We start from the raw sequence: 19,462 nt of genomic DNA, 5'->3' as shown, positions 1-19,462 counted from the left end.
CTTGATATCTGTTTGTTTTAGTTTAATGGATGTTCTCGAAAGAACTAATTGTCCATAACTCATCTACAAATTGATAAAGATACTTTTATCTAAAGATCATTTCAAGAACCTTATTGCTGAAATTATTTAATTCATTTCCTCCTGCATTGTGCAAAAACATAACTGCAAAAGATGACAACAATGGGAAATTAATAATTAAAATTGTGTGTAAATGGTAAGTGTAGACATATAGTTGGCATTTACTACTACTTTATGATAATCCTATGAACAACAATTGTTAGAATCTCGTTTAACTTTATCCATAACATGCAAGGTTGTGTTTATACGAAAATGCCACAAGCAACCAAGTAAGGTATGCACACATATCTTGATCGACGGGGAGAATGAGGAGAGTTAATCCATCAGAAAATCAAAAGAGCTGATCCAAGTATGATTAACACATTCGTGAATGGTTTCTAAGCATCAAAAGCCCCGAAATCATTATCCTTTTTTGAACAATAATTCATTTCTATTTCTTCCATGTTATTATAATCTAAACAAGATATCCTGATAAAAATAATATAATATTATATGAGTGTATCGTTCAAATTTACCCTATTGATAGACAGAAAGGCAAACTTGGAAGAAGGAAGAATAATGTTTATAAAATTTTGTATCATCTCAGCTAGCTCGTTGAATCCTAGAAACGAAACAAGTGGGTCTTAAGTTCACCACCCACACCACAATTCTTGGTATAAATTATTCAACAAAAGAAACAACAAGGTGTGAAACGTTGCCGCTTTACACCAAACTATGTAACCACTCCAGTGAGAAGTCTTTAAGATCGATCCATTTCCTCTCCCATATTTTCTATAAATTAATTAAATGGCCCCAAATACAAACAATACAATTCAGTCTTTTCATGTCCGTGGCAGAGTGACAGCTCGAGCATATGTCCTGAATTGAATGTCTCCATTCTTCCTTACAAGCAGAAGAGACTAGTGAAGGGACAAAAATTTAGCACTTATATGTAGTTGTATCAATTTTTTCAATACTACATAATATTGAATGACTGAAATTAAACATAAAAGATCGAAATAACATACATGATGATCACAAAGTGAAAATAATAACATATAAGTTATATAACATTGTGGGATTTGATTAAACTGAAGTCAATGAATAATATGTCATAAGTTGACAAAACTAATTAAAGTTCTATGATATTAGATATACATATCCACACAATAATTATCATTAAGTAGTCATTTATGAAAACTTGAGGTTAGCTTTGGCAATGAAAACAGGTATACTTTTCTCTTTTGTATATGTGCATATATAGGCATATGCATCTAAACCATATAATGTAGCTAGTGCATATGCATCTAAACCATATAATGTAGCTAGTGCACATATATGCATATGCATCTAAACCATAATGTGTCTAGTATTCTCTTTTAAAACAGTTTTAACGCAAAATGTCAAATTGTCATGCTATAAATTTAAACTGCATATTTAATGCATCTAATAAACAAAGAGTTTGTTTGGTAAGTGTTTTTAAATGACTGAAAGTGCTTTTAGAAAAAATATTTTTGGATTTCAAAAGCACTTAAGGTGCTTCCTGCAAAAAACACCAATTATGTGCTTCTTGCATGAAGCACTTCAAGTGTTTTTTCCAAGATTAACTTGCATTTTTACTAATGATTGGTTTCAAAAATATTTTCTCTAAAAATTCTTTCAGTCATTTAAAAATATTTCTCAAACAAGTGCATCTAGCAAAATTATGCAGTATACATTAATGCACATATCCTAATCAAGTCTGTACATATAATATATTTACTTATTTATTCACATAAACCACATGCATGTCGATATATGTGCTTGCTTGATATTTCTTAACAATACCAAATAATTAATTAGTATACTTTTTTTTGTCGAACTTGTTAGCATAATTAGAGTTAGCTTAAGGTGAGAGTAAATACTAAAATATTGATTTTATTCACTATTTTTTTTTTTACTGTATGACAGACACAATGGACCATTGATCATTAAGAACTTTCTAAATAAAAGTCTGGCTTTATATAATTAAGGTGTTATGTCTCCTACAGCAGAAGCCGAAATCGTGGTCCTCTTTACTGCATGTGATGGACTGTAGCTTAAAGTACTCTATTCCCCGATAAATCATCAACCAAAACCCTAATAAGAGTCTCTCAAAAGCCACACATTCATATATACGACTGGTCTTGTTGAGTGAAAAGGGCCCCCACATTCTCAAATGCACCGACTTTTGAAATTATTCACCAATCCAAATTAATACTTTGACCCATCACTTTTGATCCTGAAATCCACATGGAGCTACCTCTAGTTAGGGATGGTAACGGTTCGGTTTAGAGACGGAAATGTTATATTCATCCCCATAACCGTAAAAATTAACTATATTCATAACCGCAAATTAACCATTGGGGATTATCCATAATCATATCCACCAGTTAACAGATTTTCAATCGGTTATCAGTTATATTCATCTTCGTCAAAAAATTAAAAAAAATTATATTCATCCAATTGATGCACTATAAATTTTAGTAGATACTAATTCCATTATTAAATAGCAACATCCAATTACAAAAAACATAACAATATATTTGAAACTATTTATGATAAGCCAATATGATAAATTGGTCCAATAAAAAAAAAGATGACAAAAGCAAATACGAAATGAAGACAAAACAAATTGATTCAATGAATTAATTTCTTGACAGTGAGACTCTTGAAGAGAGATGAATATGATAAACTTGGAACATTTGATAATTGATATATAAAATGATTCAATGAATTAATTTAGTTGAGTATAACAATAAGAGTATTGAATTAATGAGGTTGTTGGTATGCCCCATGCATGATGTTTGGTGCATAATAAAGATAGTATACGGTTTGATGCATGCATAATGAATTAGTATAGGGAGGGTTCGATAAATTGAATAAAATTATATTATATATCAAATATATATATATATATATACACACACACAATATATTTGGGTCGGATTCGGGGATGGATATGGATTGGGAACCCCTATAACCATATCTAAAACCATAAGCGAATAAAGTTCACGGTTTTTCCCCATATTCATACCATACCCGAATTTTCATATCCAAATCCAATCCATTCAGGCGGTTATCCACGGTTATCGGGTTTAATGGTTGGAATTGCCAGGCCTACCTCTAGTTCCTTTCAATATATAATTAACGAAAAAGTCATCAAATTAAAGTGATAAATTTAATTAAATAACCTCAACTATATATTGCATATAGAGAATATTAACGAAAAAGTCATCAGTTTGAATTAGGTCTTGACATTGTTGAAGATCACCAATACCTCATATAGTCTTGGAATCGTATATAATTAATAAAATTTGAAAATGACCAAATCAAAATAAAGATTGTTTGGCATGTGTCATTAGCAATGTGCCAACCAGATCAAAATAAAGATTGTTTGGCATGTGCCATTCTAGGATAAGTGGAAAGAGTAAATGAATAGGGTAATGTTAGTGAGGCTAAATTTTGTAAATTAAATGACATTAAAGTTGATGCTTAGACTATTACTTAAGTGTTGATTAACGTATTGATTTATTATTGGTGACATATTATTTGGTTTGCAAATTTGATCTATAAATTTGGTCTACCTAGTATTACTAAAAAATAATAGAAAAAGAAACAATGTGTGTGCCCGGAAAACTAGCATCGCACTGGATGGGTATCATATGCATGGAATAGATTCATTTTCAAGATGCCTTGATGGTAAAAGGTTGATTTATTTTTTAAGTGTTAATTAGCATACTTATTTCTTATTAGTAACACATTATTTGGTTTGCAAATGAACAATAGAAAAAGAAACAATGTGTCATTCAAAGAGAGATTTTCTAATATGCCTGAAAAACAAGCACATATAACGTCCCATGTTGCGAGCACGATAAAAATTCTCTACTATTTTAAGAAGATGCAACCCAGCTGCATTATTAGTACATAATAATAGATTGTCATCATGTCACGCAATTGTTTTACGGAACGTCCTTTGAAAATTTTCTTTTCGTTACAAGTATCTTTGAAATTTGATTACCCTGTTTTCCTCTGGTCATCTTCCTTGGATTTGGGTCATCGACCATTGCCTTTATGTACTTGTATTAGTTTTTTATAGCGGTGAAATAGATTGTTGCCTAATCTCTATAAATTGTTGATAATTAGTAATAATTTGCTACCTAATCGCTATAAAATATCGACATAATAAACAGTAGGACGTCCATATGTGGAGAAATTTTCATTGTGATGGGAATATGGATGGTACACCACATGTTTTTATATAAGTGATGGGAAATTGTATTTTTTAAGTTATTAACTTTTTAGCATACATATTTCATTATTAATATAATGACACGTGATGTACCATTTCGTGTTCCAATCACACTGAAAAATCTCTCCCTATGTCTTAACTAACTGCCTTCATGTTAAAGTTCCAATGTACTATTGTACCATTTTAAAAGTTACCACGTAATAGCTCATGTAAGTATTTCAATTGACTAAAATAAAAATGCTCAAGAACTAAAATGCTCGATGAAGTAGTATTTAACTTCATCTACTTCGACCGTGACGTAGAAAACGACCATAGTTGCACCAGTACACTTGTAAGGCACGACCACATTTTTGCCAAATTTTGTTCAATATCTACGATATAATAAACAAAATTGAGAATTAAATATAGAAAAATGCTAAGCAACTAACTATCAATGTTTCTTCATGAACTATTTGTTATCTCAATTTTCACTGCAACATTATAAAATATTGTGCAAAAAATATAGGACGATTGAGAGTTTATAGAGAATTCCACCTTTGAGAGAATCTCTTTGCAGTACTAAAAAAATTATAATGCAATAACATCAACCATAGAGATTGTGCCTACAATAGTAAATTTCAACTTCTGAGAATCCAAGTTATCGTATACCACCGTTAGATTGCATGAAAAAAGGATCTCAACTTCACATGATCTACAGATACCATCCACATTTCAACTTCTGAGTAATGACCTTACCATAGGATTCTACTTGTGATCCATTCCGCAAGTCATTCATAAGTAATTGTAAACTAAAATCGATCTTAATTTCGTGTTAGTTGGGGGAGACAAAAAGTTTGGGATACCAGAAGAAGCCAAATAACTTTTAATTTTGTGTTTGTTTTATCACTTGAATCGAAATGCCTCCCTAATTGCCTTGAAGAACGTTCCTTTTTTTTTTTTTTTTGGGTTGCTTCAAGCTTGCTCCATCTCGAAACCCTACTTTTAATCATTGATACGGGTACCTTATATATATGTTTTCTTTTCTTCCTGCTTTGTTTTACTTTCTTTGTTGGGTGTCTTCATCTTTGACGAAAACAATGGATTCTCTTTAGTTCTCAACAATATTGGTGCAAGAGAAAGCAAAAGAAAACGCAAAGAAGTATTCTTTCTTACTCTTTGGAAGACCAAATATACATAGAATATATAAGGTCCCTTTTAGTACTTTTCAAAGCCACATATGTTGAAGCATATGTCACACTAGACACTTAATTAAAACAACTTAATTGAATTGAAAGGTTTACCATCAAGGGTTTTTCTTTTGAATAATAAATCATTTATACTGATTGAATCGAGACTTTTTGCATAAAAGCTTATTGAATTGTACAAATTAAAATAAGAGCAATATCAATGTTGATTAAGTAGTGACCGTGGACTGTCCAAATAAGCTTGAAAGAAAGATTGATAGATTATTATTAAGTGTGTTGTTAATGGAGGAGTTTTGTAAAAAGAACGAGAGTGGTAGAGATTGAACAGGTGAAGAATGCACGCTTGGAGTGATATTGAGAAGGCAGAGAGAGAGAGAGAGAGAGAGAGATGGAAGCACATGATGAGTGTATGTTTCACGCCATACCCCCATGCAGAAAACATCATCATTAATATTTTTTTTTTTTGCGTTTGCAAATTCATGGTGGAGACAGGCAAGGTGGACCTTGTTCTACTTTGGGACAAAAGTGAAAACCTAGCTATACTCAATTATTTATCTTCTTCGGAGAATTCATTGGCAGTATACTGCATGCGAACCTATACCACAAAAACAGCTCGGAAGAGATAAAAGACTCTTTTATCTCACACTTACACAGACATATATAGCATTTAAAGGGAAATATTAAGAAAAATAGGCGTGCATTTTTTTTGAGCAAATTAAACACCATAGATTACAGTTAATCGAAATTCAATGGTAGATTTTAAATGAAATGTCAATCATTGAATTTTTGACATAACGATACCTATGTTGTATACGTACATCCTTAGTTGCCCCACTAGAATTCAATCCATATGGTCCATACTTCATAGTGACCAAGAGAAGAACACTCTTGTTAATATATACTCTTTCCTTTATTATCTATTTTCTACATGCTAACAGCTATAGTCAATACAAGTTCGTACTCATAGCCTAAGGACTGGCTTAATTAGCTTCTGGATCAGTGCACCAAAAGCTTTTCCCTACGGTGCTCGCCTGTAGACTGGGGAAAAAATCATGATGAAGTAGCAGTACTAGGGATATGTGTGTGTGTGTGTGTGTGTAGCATATGGTAAGAATTGCCTTATAACCATGTGATAAAAGAAACTGGAAGCAAAAGCAGAGATTGTCGATAAGATTATGATTAGTTGTATTTATGCTTTTGAGTGATGATACAGAGACCATCTATTTGAACTGTATTTTGTAGAGCACATAATATAACGGTTGATGGTATAATTTTAACCATGATCTCCCTAACATTTTCTTATATGTTTACCGTTTTGTAAGGGGAGTATATGAGTGGGTGAAAGAGGGACAGAGGGAGAGAGAGGATGTCAAAACTTGGGTGCAATAAGCTATTAAACTAGGAAAAAGGGAGAGCATGCAAGCCCATCATTTGAAGTGGAAGTTGAAGACAATTGATCATTTCTCTACTTTATTGTCAAAGACTCGGGGTTGGTTTGCAATTGAGGAAAAAAAAAAAAAGGTTGTGCTGAATTGTCTATTTGGTGTTTGACTTTTGGTTTATGTGAATCATGAAATAGTGATAGCGATCAAACATTGCCACTTGTTACCAAATTAATTCAACAATTTCTATTTTTCATAAATACTCCTAGTATGTTGAACAAGTCACAAAGGTGTAGCAATATTGGTCACAACACAACTCAAAATTCACAAGATAATAAGACATGATGTGTATATGATTAAGTACATCAATGTTCAATATAATATTATAAAAGTTATGGTATATATTGGTATTATAACTTTCCTCAACTTTCTCCTAAATAATATGAGTTATTGTATGGGAGGTGCTTTTCACTTACTCTTTTTAGCTTCAAAGTTCTAAAACAATCCTTTTAATTTTTGGTCATCAAATTGAATAAATCAAACGAAAACAACAATCATGATTAAACAAGGATGTGTGAAAGGCTAAAAGTGGTGTGTTTTTATCATTTCACTTATTGTATTAGTAGTATAATTTTACTTTTGTATCATTTTACATGTTGATCAACACGCTGGTGAGACAATCCATGCACCTATATAAAGGGATAAACCCTAAACACGACTCATTGCTAATAAGATGAAAATCCCAATTCTCATATAGAAAGTTTAGGCAAAGCCCAATAGCGAACCCACAGCTTGTTAGTGGAAGATCACAATGGCCCAACAGTACAATTCAGAAGCTTTGTTATATTTCTATACCCTCCCAATCTTGGGTTAGTCAGCCCATCAATGTTGTTCTTTTTGTAAAATGCAAATGAATAATCTTGGGTTAGTCAGCCCATAAATATTATTTGTATATATTTTTTCCTTCAAGGTAGCTAGAAAAATCTTGATCATGAACATGTGGTAATGTGGCGCCCTTCTACCATGCGCCTTATCCACTAGTGGGCTGTGGTCGTTACAAAACCATATTTCCCACAAAAAATGAAGCAGCTAACAGTTGATCTCCAAGCAATCCCCTTACAATGGCTTCCTCTACTCTATGTCCTGCTACCACTTCCCAGGTAATTAAAACCAAAACCCAACTCTCTTATTGCTTAATTAAGTATTGATTAGTACTACTACTAATTAATCTCTTGTACGTGAACTGCCTGATGTGGGGTTGGAGGGTTAAAGCTAGAGTTAATGAGAAATAATCTTTTGTTATGTGTTTGATTGTTTTTTCAGCTGTGTTCCAGCAAGAGTGCAATGTTCTCATCAGAAAAGGGCTTTGCTGTGAAGAGCAAGAGGACACAGATGATGGGAAAGGGAAAGGGAATGAGAGTCACTTGCCAGGCAGGCAGTATTGCTGCTGATAGAGTGCCAGACATGGAGAAGAGGAAGCTTATGAATCTGCTTCTTCTGGGTGCTATCTCACTCCCCAGTGGCTTCATGTTGGTTCCCTATGCCACTTTCTTTGCTCCACCTGGGTGAGTTTTCTTCCTTCCCACATTACCCCTTTCCATATTTACAGGTTATTAGGAAATGACCTCCGCAAGCTCATTTTCTCTTTCTGCACACTTCGAATTATTTTGTCACTTAATTCTGTTTTAGTTTATACAATTCAAATACTGAAAATAAACATGTGTACTTGGGGAGACAAAAAAGGTGTGCAAAAATCACTCTCCTTTTTTTAACCTTTTTCATCTTGTACACATATGTAATGTGTGCTGATTGGTGGTGATATTTAGTGCTTAATATTGTAATTAGATTACTTACTATCTTGTATATCATAGTGAAGTGTTGAACTCAGCTTAGGATAAATTATTCACTTGAAAAGTTTTATTGATTTTTGTCTACCCCTTTCCATATTTACAGGTTATTAGGAAATGACCTCCGCAAGCTCATTTTCTCTTTCTGCACACTTCGAATTATTTTGTCACTTAATTCTGTTTTAGTTTATACAATTCAAATACTGAAAATAAACATGTGTACTTGGGGAGACAAAAAAGGTGTGCAAAAATCACTCTCCTTTTTTTTAACCTTTTTCATCTTGTACACATATGTAATGTGTGCTGATTGGTGGTGATATTTAGTGCTTAATATTGTAATTAGATTACTTACTATCTTGTATATCATAGTGAAGTGTTGAACTCAGCTTAGGATAAATTATTCACTTGAAAAGTTTTATTGATTTTTGTCTTGATTTATTTTTCATAAGCTAGCATGTAGTCCAATATCTCGGTGGATAAGGTGTTGGGTTTTATGCGTATCGGATTCGATACTCATCCCAACTCCGCCTATGTCTTACATGGCCGGTCCCAAGCCCGGATAAAGGAGGAGGGGGAGGGCGTCAGGTAGTCGACAGCCGGCACTCCATGATCACGTCGAATCCTTATGAAAATGAATCCAGAACAAAATCGCGCTAAAGCTAGGGCGTCACCCGTAAGTGGCGCGCTGTGTGGCCCGAGCACAGTGATAAGTGAGCAAGGGTCGCTGTATCTCCATCGGCACCCGGATGCAGTGTTAAATGAGCAAGGGGGCCATAAAAACTTCTTTTCGAACGACTCCACTCAAAGTTGTTTGGGAGCATATGCTCCTATCAACTTTACCCGGGACACACAAAAGAAGTACTTTGATCCTATTAGACGAGGGAGGGTGAAGAAGCTAGGACAGAAGGGTAGAGTTCAAGAGAGCAAAATGCGTTTAGGAACGTGGAATATAGAAACCTTAACGGGAAAATCTATGGAAGTAGTGGAAGTTATGGTGAGGAGAAGGATAAATATTATGTGCCTACAAGAAACTAAGTGGGTTGGTAGTAAGGCAAAGGATCTAGAAAACTCAGGGTTTAAACTTTGGTATTCGGGCACAAATAGAACGAGAAACGGTGTTGGCATCATCGTGGACAAGACCTTGGTACAAGATGTTGTAGATGTCAAGAGGGTAGGAGATAGAATCATGGCAATCAAGATTGTAATAGGACAAGAACTTATCAATGTGATTAGTGCGTACGCACCTCAAGTAGGGTTGGATACGAGTTTGAAGGAGAAATTTTGGGAAGATCTTGGAGACTTGGTGCAAGGAATTGCTCAGACGGAGAAGTTATTTATAGGAGGAGATTTAAATGGACACGTGGGCAGGGAGACAGGCAACTATGGAGGTTTTCATGGTGGCCATGGTTTTGGGGAGAGAAACGAGGATGGGGAAGCTATCTTGGATTTTGCAATGGCATATGATCTCTTCTTAGCCAACACCTTCTTTAAGAAGAGAGAAGAACATGTGATCACCTACAAGAGTGGGTCGTCAAAAACACAAATAGATTTTCTTCTAATGAGGAAAGGGGATCGTATAACTTGTAAGGATTGCAAAGTTATACCAGGAGAGAGCGTGGCTAATCAACATCGCTTGTTGGTGATGGATGTACATATCAAAAGAGTAAGACAAAAGAACAAGACTTGGAAGTGCCCAAGGACTAGATGGTGGAATCTAAAAGAAGAAAAACAAGCCATTTTCAAAGAGAAGGTAATCACCCAATGTGTGTGGGATAGAGAGGGGGAAGCTAGCCAAATGTGGGATTCCATGGCTAGTTGTATCCGAAAAGTAGCAAAAGAGGTATTAGGAGAGTCCAAGGGCTTTGCCCCACACCAAAAGGAATCTTGGTGGTGGAATGAGGAGGTACAAACGAAGGTGAAGGCTAAGAAGGAATGTTGTAAAGCCTTATACAAGGAGAGGACCGATGAAAATGGTGAAAGGTATAGAAAAGCGAAGCAAGAGGCGAAGAAAGCTGTCAGAGAAGCTAAGTTAGCGGCTTACGACGATATGTATAAACGACTAGATACCAAAGAAGGAGAGTTGGATATCTATAAACTATCTAGAGCAAGGGAAAAGAAGACAAGGGACCTAAACCAAGTGAGGTGCATCAAGGATGAGGATGGAAAGGTTCTTGCTACAGAGAACGCGGTTAAAGACAGATGGAGAGGTTATTTTCATAATCTTTTCAATGAAGGACATGAAATGAGTGCTTCTTTAGGGGAGTTGAGTAACTCAGAAGAGTGTAGAAACTACTCTTTTTATCGTCGAATCCGGAAGGAAGAAGTGGTTGTAGCTTTGAAGAAGATGAAGCATAAAAAAGCAATAGGCCCAGACGATATACCAATCGAAGTGTGGAAACTTTTGGGAGAGACAGGTATAACATGGCTCACTGACCTTTTCAATAGGATTTTGAAAACGAAGAAGATGCCAAATGAGTGGCGAACGAGCACTTTGGTGCCTATCTACAAGAATAAGGGCGACGTACAAAATTGCATGAACTATAGGGGTATTAAGCTAATGAGTCATACAATGAAGCTCTGGGAGAGAGTCATTGAGCATAGATTGAGGCAAGAGACACGGGTTTCGGACAACCAATTCGGGTTCATGCCAGGGCGCTCAACCATGGAGGCAATTTATCTCTTACGAAGATTGATGGAAAGATATAGAGATGGGAAAAAGGATTTACACATGGTCTTTATAGATTTGGAAAAAGCGTATGATAGGGTCCCAAGAGACATTCTTTGGAGGATTTTAGAGAAGAAAGGAGTACGAGTAGCATATATCCAAGCTATAAAGGATATGTATGAAGGAGCAAAGACTGCCGTAAGAACTCATGAAGGACAAACCGAAAGCTTTCCCATAACTGTAGGATTACATCAAGGCTCATCCTTAAGTCCTTACCTTTTTGCGTTGGTAATGGATGAGTTAACAAGACATATTCAAGATGATATTCCTTGGTGTATGCTTTTCGCAGACGATATAGTGTTGATAGATGAAACTCAGGAAGGGGTAAATGCAAAGCTTAACCTTTGGAGAGAAGTGTTGGAATCTAAAGGTCTTCGCCTAAGCCGATCAAAGACAGAATATATGGAGTGCAAGTTCAGTGCAAATGGAGGCCAAAACGAGTTAGGGGTGAGGATCGGAGATCAAGAAATACCAAAGAGCGACCGTTTTCGTTACCTATGATCTATCTTGCAAAAGAACGGAGAATTAGATGGAGATCTCAACCATAGAATACAAGCTGGATGGATGAAGTGGAAGAGTGCATCCGGCGTGTTGTGTGACCGCCGTATGCCACTGAAGCTCAAGGGAAAATTTTATAGAACAGCAATAAAGCCGGCGATGCTGTATGGCACAGAATGTTGGGCGGTGAAACATCAACACGTACACAAAATGGGTGTAGCGGAGATGAGGATGCTTCGTTGGATGTGTGGGCACACGAGAAAGGATAAGATTAGGAATGAGGATATCCGGGGTAAAGTAGGAGTAGCCGAAATTGAAGGAAAGATGAGAGAAAATCGGTTACGGTGGTTTGGACATGTGCAAAGAAGGCCTACTGACGCTCCGATTAGAAGATGCGACTATGGTACAGAGGTTCAGGGCCGAAGGGGTAGAGGAAGACCTAGGAAAACTTTGGAAGAGACTCTAAGAAAAGACTTAGAGTACTTGGATCTAACGAAAGACATGACACAGGATCGAGCACAATGGCGTTCTAAGATTCATATAGCCGATCCCACTCAGTGACTTGGATTCTCCAAGTCTCCAACCGAGAAGTTTTCCTCACTCGGGAAATTAAGGGAACACTACCCCAATCTACATGCTCCACTCAGAAAGCTTCAACATACAAGCTTCAACAAAAGAAAATTCAAAGAACTTAGCGAAGAAGGCTTTGGTGTATTTAACACAATACGTTGAAATGAAGGAAAGCTTATTTATTGATATCCCCGATAAGCTACAAATATGTACATATACATGAGTCAAAATAAACAAACAAGAGGGAGCCTTCACAAAGGTTGCTTAGGAGAAGTCTCAGCAGTCGGTAGAGCCCCAGAAAGAGAAGGCACCGAAGGGGGATCATTTGGAGCCTCAGTACTGGACAGAACCCTAGAAGGAGGAGGCATCAGAGGTTGATCATTTGGAGCTTCATTACGCGGTACAGCCCCAGAAGACGAAGGCAATAAATGCCTTTGGAACAAACCCACAAATCTCTGATGATCAAGTAAAACCTGACCATCAGTTTCCTTCATCTGGTCAAGCTTCCTCTTCATGTTTGTAGCATAGTCATGTGCGAGCCGGTGCAACTGTTTATTCTCATGCTTGAGCCCTCTAATCTCCTGTTTGAGACTCATCACTTCAGTCGCCAATGATTCAACTTGGCGGGTTCGAGCAAATAGGCGTTGGGCCATATTAGACACAGAACCTGCACACTGAACACTGAGAGCCAGCGAATCCTTAACAGCTAACTCATCAGACCGTTTGGAAAGTAGTCTGTTATCTTTGGGAGTGAGAAGGTTCCTGGCCACCACCGCAGCGGTCATATCATTCTTCATCACGGAATCCCCAACGGTAAGAGGACCAGTAGGGGAGACGAAGGATGGGCGCCATATGTTGTCTGGAGAAGGCGGGGCTGCCTCTTCAACAAGGTTCAAGTCAAAACGACGGTCGAAGGGGCCAGACATTTTCAAAGGTGTTGAAGAGAGAAGAGGTCGGACAAATCAAGATCTTAGAAGTGCAAGAATGAAGCTTCTACTGGTGGAGATTCAAGTGTGCTTTGGAACTTAATGCCAGCCCCTATAAAAATCTGCACTCGACGGAGCTTCAGAAATCGAAGAGGCGCCTGCTCAGAAATCGAAGAGGCGTTTGCTTTCTCAAAAGCTGGGCTGCTTAGAGATCACGAGGGTTGATCTCAGAAATCGAAGAGGCGTTTGCTTTCTCAAAAGTTGGGCTGCTCAAAGACCACGAAGGCCGATCTCAGAAATCGAAGAGGCGCTCGCTTTCTCAAAAGCTGGGCTCCCCAGAGACCACGAGGGCCGATCTCAGAAATCGAAGAGGCACCTACTTTTCCAGCCTTGTCAGCACCTGTCACACGCACACTCAGCTTTGCGGAAATTATGGGCATTCTGTCGAAGACTTCTGGGGAAGTAGAAAACACATGAATCTTACTGTTCAATCACCCACTTCCCACACGCAACAATAGCTCATGGGTACCACAGATAACTTTGCCAAAGTTCTCTGCCAAAGTTGAGCACGTGAAGCTTGCAGCTCCCACTACATCGCTCTGACCAAGAAGGGTAAAAGAATAGCAAAGAAACAGCACTAACAAAGTTTATACCCATAAATTTTGAAGGTCTAGCTACCATATTATTACCCACAAGGGTAAAGGAACAGTACCACTGCTGGATAATTGGAAAGTCCCTGTGTGTCAACCTCTGTGCTTCGTGGCAAGGTAGACTAGCAAACATGCCCAACCTTACTCACATTCGAGAAAACATTCCCAATAAGATTGCTTGCTCCAAAATCGAAGAGGCACCGTCCTCCGAATCTCGAGAGCCAGACTCCCAACATGACTACTTTATTAAAAATCGAAGAGAGGGTAAAGGAACAGTACCATTGCTGGATAATTGGAAAGTCCCTGTGTGTCAACCTCTGTGCTTCGTGGCAAGGTAGACTAGCAAACATGCCCAACCTTTACTCACATTCGAGAAAACACTCCCAACAAGATTGCTTGCTCCAAAATCGAAGAGGCACCGCCCTCCGAATCTCGAGAGCTAGACTCCCAACATGATTACTTTCTCAAAAATCGAAGAGACACTGCTCCCCGAATCTTCGAGAGCCAGACCCCCAGCATGATTGCTTTCTCAAAAATCGATGAGGCATCGTTCTCCGAATCAATCGAAGAGGCGCTCGCTTTCTCAAAAGCTGGGCTGCTCAGAGACCACGAGGGCCGATCTCAGAAATCGAAGAGGCACCTACTTTTCTAGCCTTGTCAGCACCTGTCACACGCACACTCAGCTTTGCAGAAATTATGGGCATTCTGTCGAAGACTTCTGGTGAAGTAGAAAGCACATGAATCTTACTGTTCAATTACCCACTTCCCACACGCAACAATAGCTCATGGGTACCACAGATAACTTTGCCAAAGTTCTCTGCCAAAGTTGAGTACGTGAAGCTTGCAGCTCCCACTACATCGCTCTGACCAAGAAAGGTAAAAGAATAGCAAAGAAACAGCACTAACAAAGTTTAGACACATAAATTTTGAAGGTCTAGCTACCATATTATTACCCACAAGGGTAAAGGAACAGTACCACTACTGGATAATTGGAAAGTCCCTGTGTGTCAACCTTTGTGCTTCGTGGCAAGGTAGACTAGCAGACATGCCCAACCTTTACTCACATTCGAGAAAACACTCCCAACAAGATTGCTTGCTCCAAAATCGAAGAGGCACCGTCCTCCGAATCTCGAGAGCCAGACTCCCAACATGACTACTTTCTCAAAATCGAAGAGAGGGTAAAGGAACAGTACCATTGCTGGATAATTGGAAAGTCCCTGTGTGTCAACCTTTGTGCTTCGTGGCAAGGTAGACTAGCAAACATGTCCAACCTTTACTCACATTCGAGACAACACTCCCAACAAGATTGCTTGCTCCAAAATCGAAGAGGCACCGCCCTCCGAATCTCGAGAGCCAGACTCCCAACATGATTACTTCCTCAAAAATCGAAGAGACACTGCTCTCCGAATCTCGAGAGCCAGACCCCCAGCATGATTGCTTTCTCAAAAATCGAAGAGGCATCGTTCTCCGAATCTCGAGAGCCAGATACCACAGACCACTTTTTCAAAGTGCTCTGACAGAGTTAAAACATGTGAAACTGACAGCTCCCACTACCGTGCTATGACCAAGCAGGGTAAAGGAATAGCATTACTACTTGTTGTTAGGGAGACTCCTATATATGTCGACCTCCATCCCCAACGGACAGGCAGACCTGCAAAAATGCTCAACCCTTCATCATATCTGAGAGGGCACTCCCAACGAAGCCTTTCGAAATATTCAGCTTTCTTTCCCCCCGATAATACCTCTGCAAACAAGCTATACTAGAGCAAGAATATCTCATATCATCAGGGTTAAAAGCAAGAGTATCCCATATCATGCTTTTTCCCTGTCTTTTCCTTTGGCCTTGTTTTTACCTGCAAGACAAGGAGAAAGAGAGCAATCAGTCAGCACTTGGAATCAAGCTTCCAGCCAGGAACTGACTGCCTGGAACCCTTTACCTGATTACTTACCTGGCATTGCTCTCGAGTACTCATCTTCAACATCTTATGTTTCCAGGGAAGATTCCGCATCTGCTTGAGGAACAGATAGGGCAAGTGCGAAGGATACAAGGAAGCATGTGGAGACAAGCGTAACAGCACACGTGCCGATACATCCATTACTCTGTCAAAAGCAAAAGTATCCCATATCAGCAGGGTGGAACGTACTCTAGATTTGATGGACTTGTTTTGACCCTCAAATTCTTCAGTCGGCCTTATACTCTGGAGGAAACCAGAAAACCCTCCAGCTCAGTTCAAGAATAAGCCTGTGGAAAGTTACTTCTTCAAAAGCAAAAGTATCTCATATCATCTCTTCTCATTTTTCTTCTCTTTATCCTTCATGTTGTTGCAAGATGGGGAGAAGGTGAACAATCAGTCGGAGCTCTGATTGCTTACCTTGTCTGTCACCTCTTTCAGCAGACCCCCTAGCTCGGCGACTTGGGGGACTCCTACTACATGGTTTGTATCGCGCTTGACCAAGCCTGAAACTACAAGTAAGCTTCAAGTGAAATTGATACATTACCTTGTGCATCTCCACCAGTTAAAGATACCACCCCTGGATGGAGGAAAAGTACTTCCAGAGAAGATGCCACATCTACCTATGAGACAGATAAGGCAAGTCAAGACGACACCACACTCCGATATTTAGAAGTTTCGTGATTACGAGATCATTCTCCCACAATATTTCCTAATGTCATTTGTACTAAATCATTCACTTGTACTCACTAAAGGAGAGCTTGAACCTATGTACTTGTGTAAACCCTTCACAATTAATGAGAACTCTTCTATTCCGTGGACGTAGCCAATCTGGGTGAACCACGTACATCTTGTGTTTGCTTTCCTATCTCTATCCATTTATATACTTATCCACACTAATGACCGGAGCAATCTAGCGAAGATCACAAAAAGCGACCGTTTTCGCTACCTAGGATCTATCTTGCAAGAGAACGGAGAATTAGATGGAGATCTCAACCATAGAATACGAGCTGGATGGATGAAGTGTAAGAGTGCATCCGGCGTGTTGTGTGACCGTCGTAGGCCACTGAAGCTCAAGGGAAAATTTTATAAGACGGCAATAAGGCCAGCGATGTTGTATGGCACAGAATGTTGGGCGGTGAAGCATCAACACGTACACAAAATGGGTGTAGCGGAGATGAGGATGCTTCGTGGGATGTGTGGGCACACGAGAAAGGATAAGATTGAGAATGAGGATATCCGAGGTAAAGTAGGAGTAGCCGAAATTGTAGGAAAGATGAGAGAAAATCGGCTCCGGTGATTTGGACATGTGCAAAGAAGGCCGACTGACGCTCCGGTTCGAAGATGTGACTACGGGACAGAGGTTCAGGGCCGAAGGGGTAGAGGAAGACCTAGGAAAACTTTGGAAGAGACTCTAAGAAAAGACTTAGAGTACTTGGATCTAACAGAGGACATGACACAAAACCGAGCGCAATGGCGTTCTAGGATTCATATAGCCGACCCCACTTAGTGGGAAAAGGCTTTGTTGTTGTTGTTGTTGTGGATTCGATACTCATCCCATAATTATTGTAATACTTTCAAACTCTTCCCCTTCTCCTTAATAATAATAAATTAAAAAGAAAATTCATAAGCTGTTAATCTCATTGGTCCTCTGATATCGAATGAGCTCTGCTTAACTGCTAGAAGTCTAATTTTTGTTGAAGTGTTTTACATCCATTAAGAAGTTTGTACCAAATAGAAAACAATAATGCTATTTATTTACTATTTAGATACACAAAACTAACGTCATTTTCTAAGACACTCTCTAAATAGCATTACTCGAGAGTACCCCCTTTCTCCTCACGCTGAATTTTTTCTTCACCACTAAAGGGTTCAACAAGAACTCTTGATCTCTAATATTGAGTGTTTGTCGGGATGTGAGTGAACAGTCATGTTGTATCCCAACTGCCATCATACTCACAATGATATTTTGGCATCTATTTATCCATAATTCTTTGACATGGTTATTTTGATTGATTGGAAAAACATTATAGCTCCGGTGCCGGCTCTGGTGGTCAAGTTGCCAAGGATGCTCTTGGAAACGACGTGCTTGCAGCTGAATGGCTTAAGACTCATGGCCCTGGTGACAGGACTCTCACACAAGGATTGAAGGTACTGATACATGTTACAGATGAAGCTCAATATCTTAAGACTATCATATCCTTATTGTAATTTGTATGAAAAGTTCAAGTCTGACTTCCAATTCAAGTAGCAGAATTATGGGACCATGAATTAATGATACTTTTATTTTGTGATCAACCATTCCCAAAATCAGATTGAGAAATTTGGGATGTATATCTTTGGAAGGTAAATTAATTTTGATTGTTTGCTGTGCTTGTCAGGGTGATCCTACATACCTTGTTGTGGAGAAAGATAAAACTCTTGCCACATATGCAATCAATGCCGTCTGCACTCACCTTGGCTGTGTCGTGCCATTTAACAGGGCGGAGAACAAGTTCATATGCCCCTGCCATGGATCCCAGTACAATGACCAAGGAAGGGTTGTCAGAGGACCTGCGCCTTTGGTGAGTTTATTTACACTTTTATCGACTCTTGCTAGTTCAAATTCTTCTTGATGATATATTAACCAAGTATGTGCCAAGTTTGGTAGCATAAGGTTGTAACTAAGGTGTTAAACTGATTGGTTTTATGATGAAGGCTAACCGATCATACAAAATTGCCATGTCCACAACAGTTTTCATACTGCAATTTGCATATATATATATATATATGCCGCATGCTGCATATGATAAAAGTTTGTTTCTTTACCTTCTTTCCGTTGGAACAGTCTCTGGCGTTGGCTCATTGTGATATTGATGATGGGAAGGTCGTGTTTGTTCCATGGGTTGAAACCGATTTCAGAACCGGCGAAGATCCATGGTGGGCTTAAATTCATAAAGCAAATCCTATGAAAATATGTAATTTGAAATGTTTCGCTATATCGTTGCTTCGTTCATAAACAACTTGTATCATAAGGTTCATGTTGGTTGAATTTGAAGCATATATGTACATATATGTGTTTGTGTGTGTACAAGGAGGACCTAATTATTTGCCATCTTCTGATCTTCTCTTTATGTATAATACTGGCTTTTGCCAAGTCTATTGGATTGTACTGTCTTGTAGTTGAAGGGTTCCTCTGCGCTGTTCCATTGGGATGGGATTAGGCCTAGCAAACGGGTCGTGTCTGTCGTGTTCGTGTCGTTTTCGTGTAACACCTGTTATCTTAACGGGTCGTGTCGTGTCACACCTGTTATGACCCGTTAAGAAAAATATTTTTTTTTTAAATTTGCACATACCACATATTGCCACATAAATATTACTTCAAAACATTAAAACATCTGTCATTTAAGTACTATAACTAC

General features: G+C 38.3%; 1 protein-coding gene across 1 annotated transcript; it reads left to right on the top strand.

Moving 5' to 3' along the window:
* Window positions 1-7,886: 7,886 nt before the first annotated feature.
* LOC126583394 (cytochrome b6-f complex iron-sulfur subunit, chloroplastic-like) lies at window positions 7,887-19,222 on the top strand. Its single transcript, XM_050247744.1, has 5 exons — window positions 7,887-8,053; window positions 8,217-8,458; window positions 18,095-18,212; window positions 18,443-18,625; window positions 18,889-19,222. Exons 1-5 carry the CDS (start codon window positions 8,015-8,017, stop codon window positions 18,988-18,990), a joined length of 684 nt encoding a protein of 227 aa, XP_050103701.1. The 5' UTR covers window positions 7,887-8,014; the 3' UTR covers window positions 18,991-19,222.
* The last annotated feature ends 240 nt before the right edge of the window (window positions 19,223-19,462 follow it).

This window comes from Malus sylvestris, chromosome 9 (genome assembly GCF_916048215.2).
Source record: "Malus sylvestris chromosome 9, drMalSylv7.2, whole genome shotgun sequence".
NCBI lineage: Eukaryota > Viridiplantae > Streptophyta > Magnoliopsida > Rosales > Rosaceae > Malus > Malus sylvestris.
Note: the sequence above shows the minus strand (reverse complement) of the source record. Positions and strands in the feature narration are given on the sequence as shown.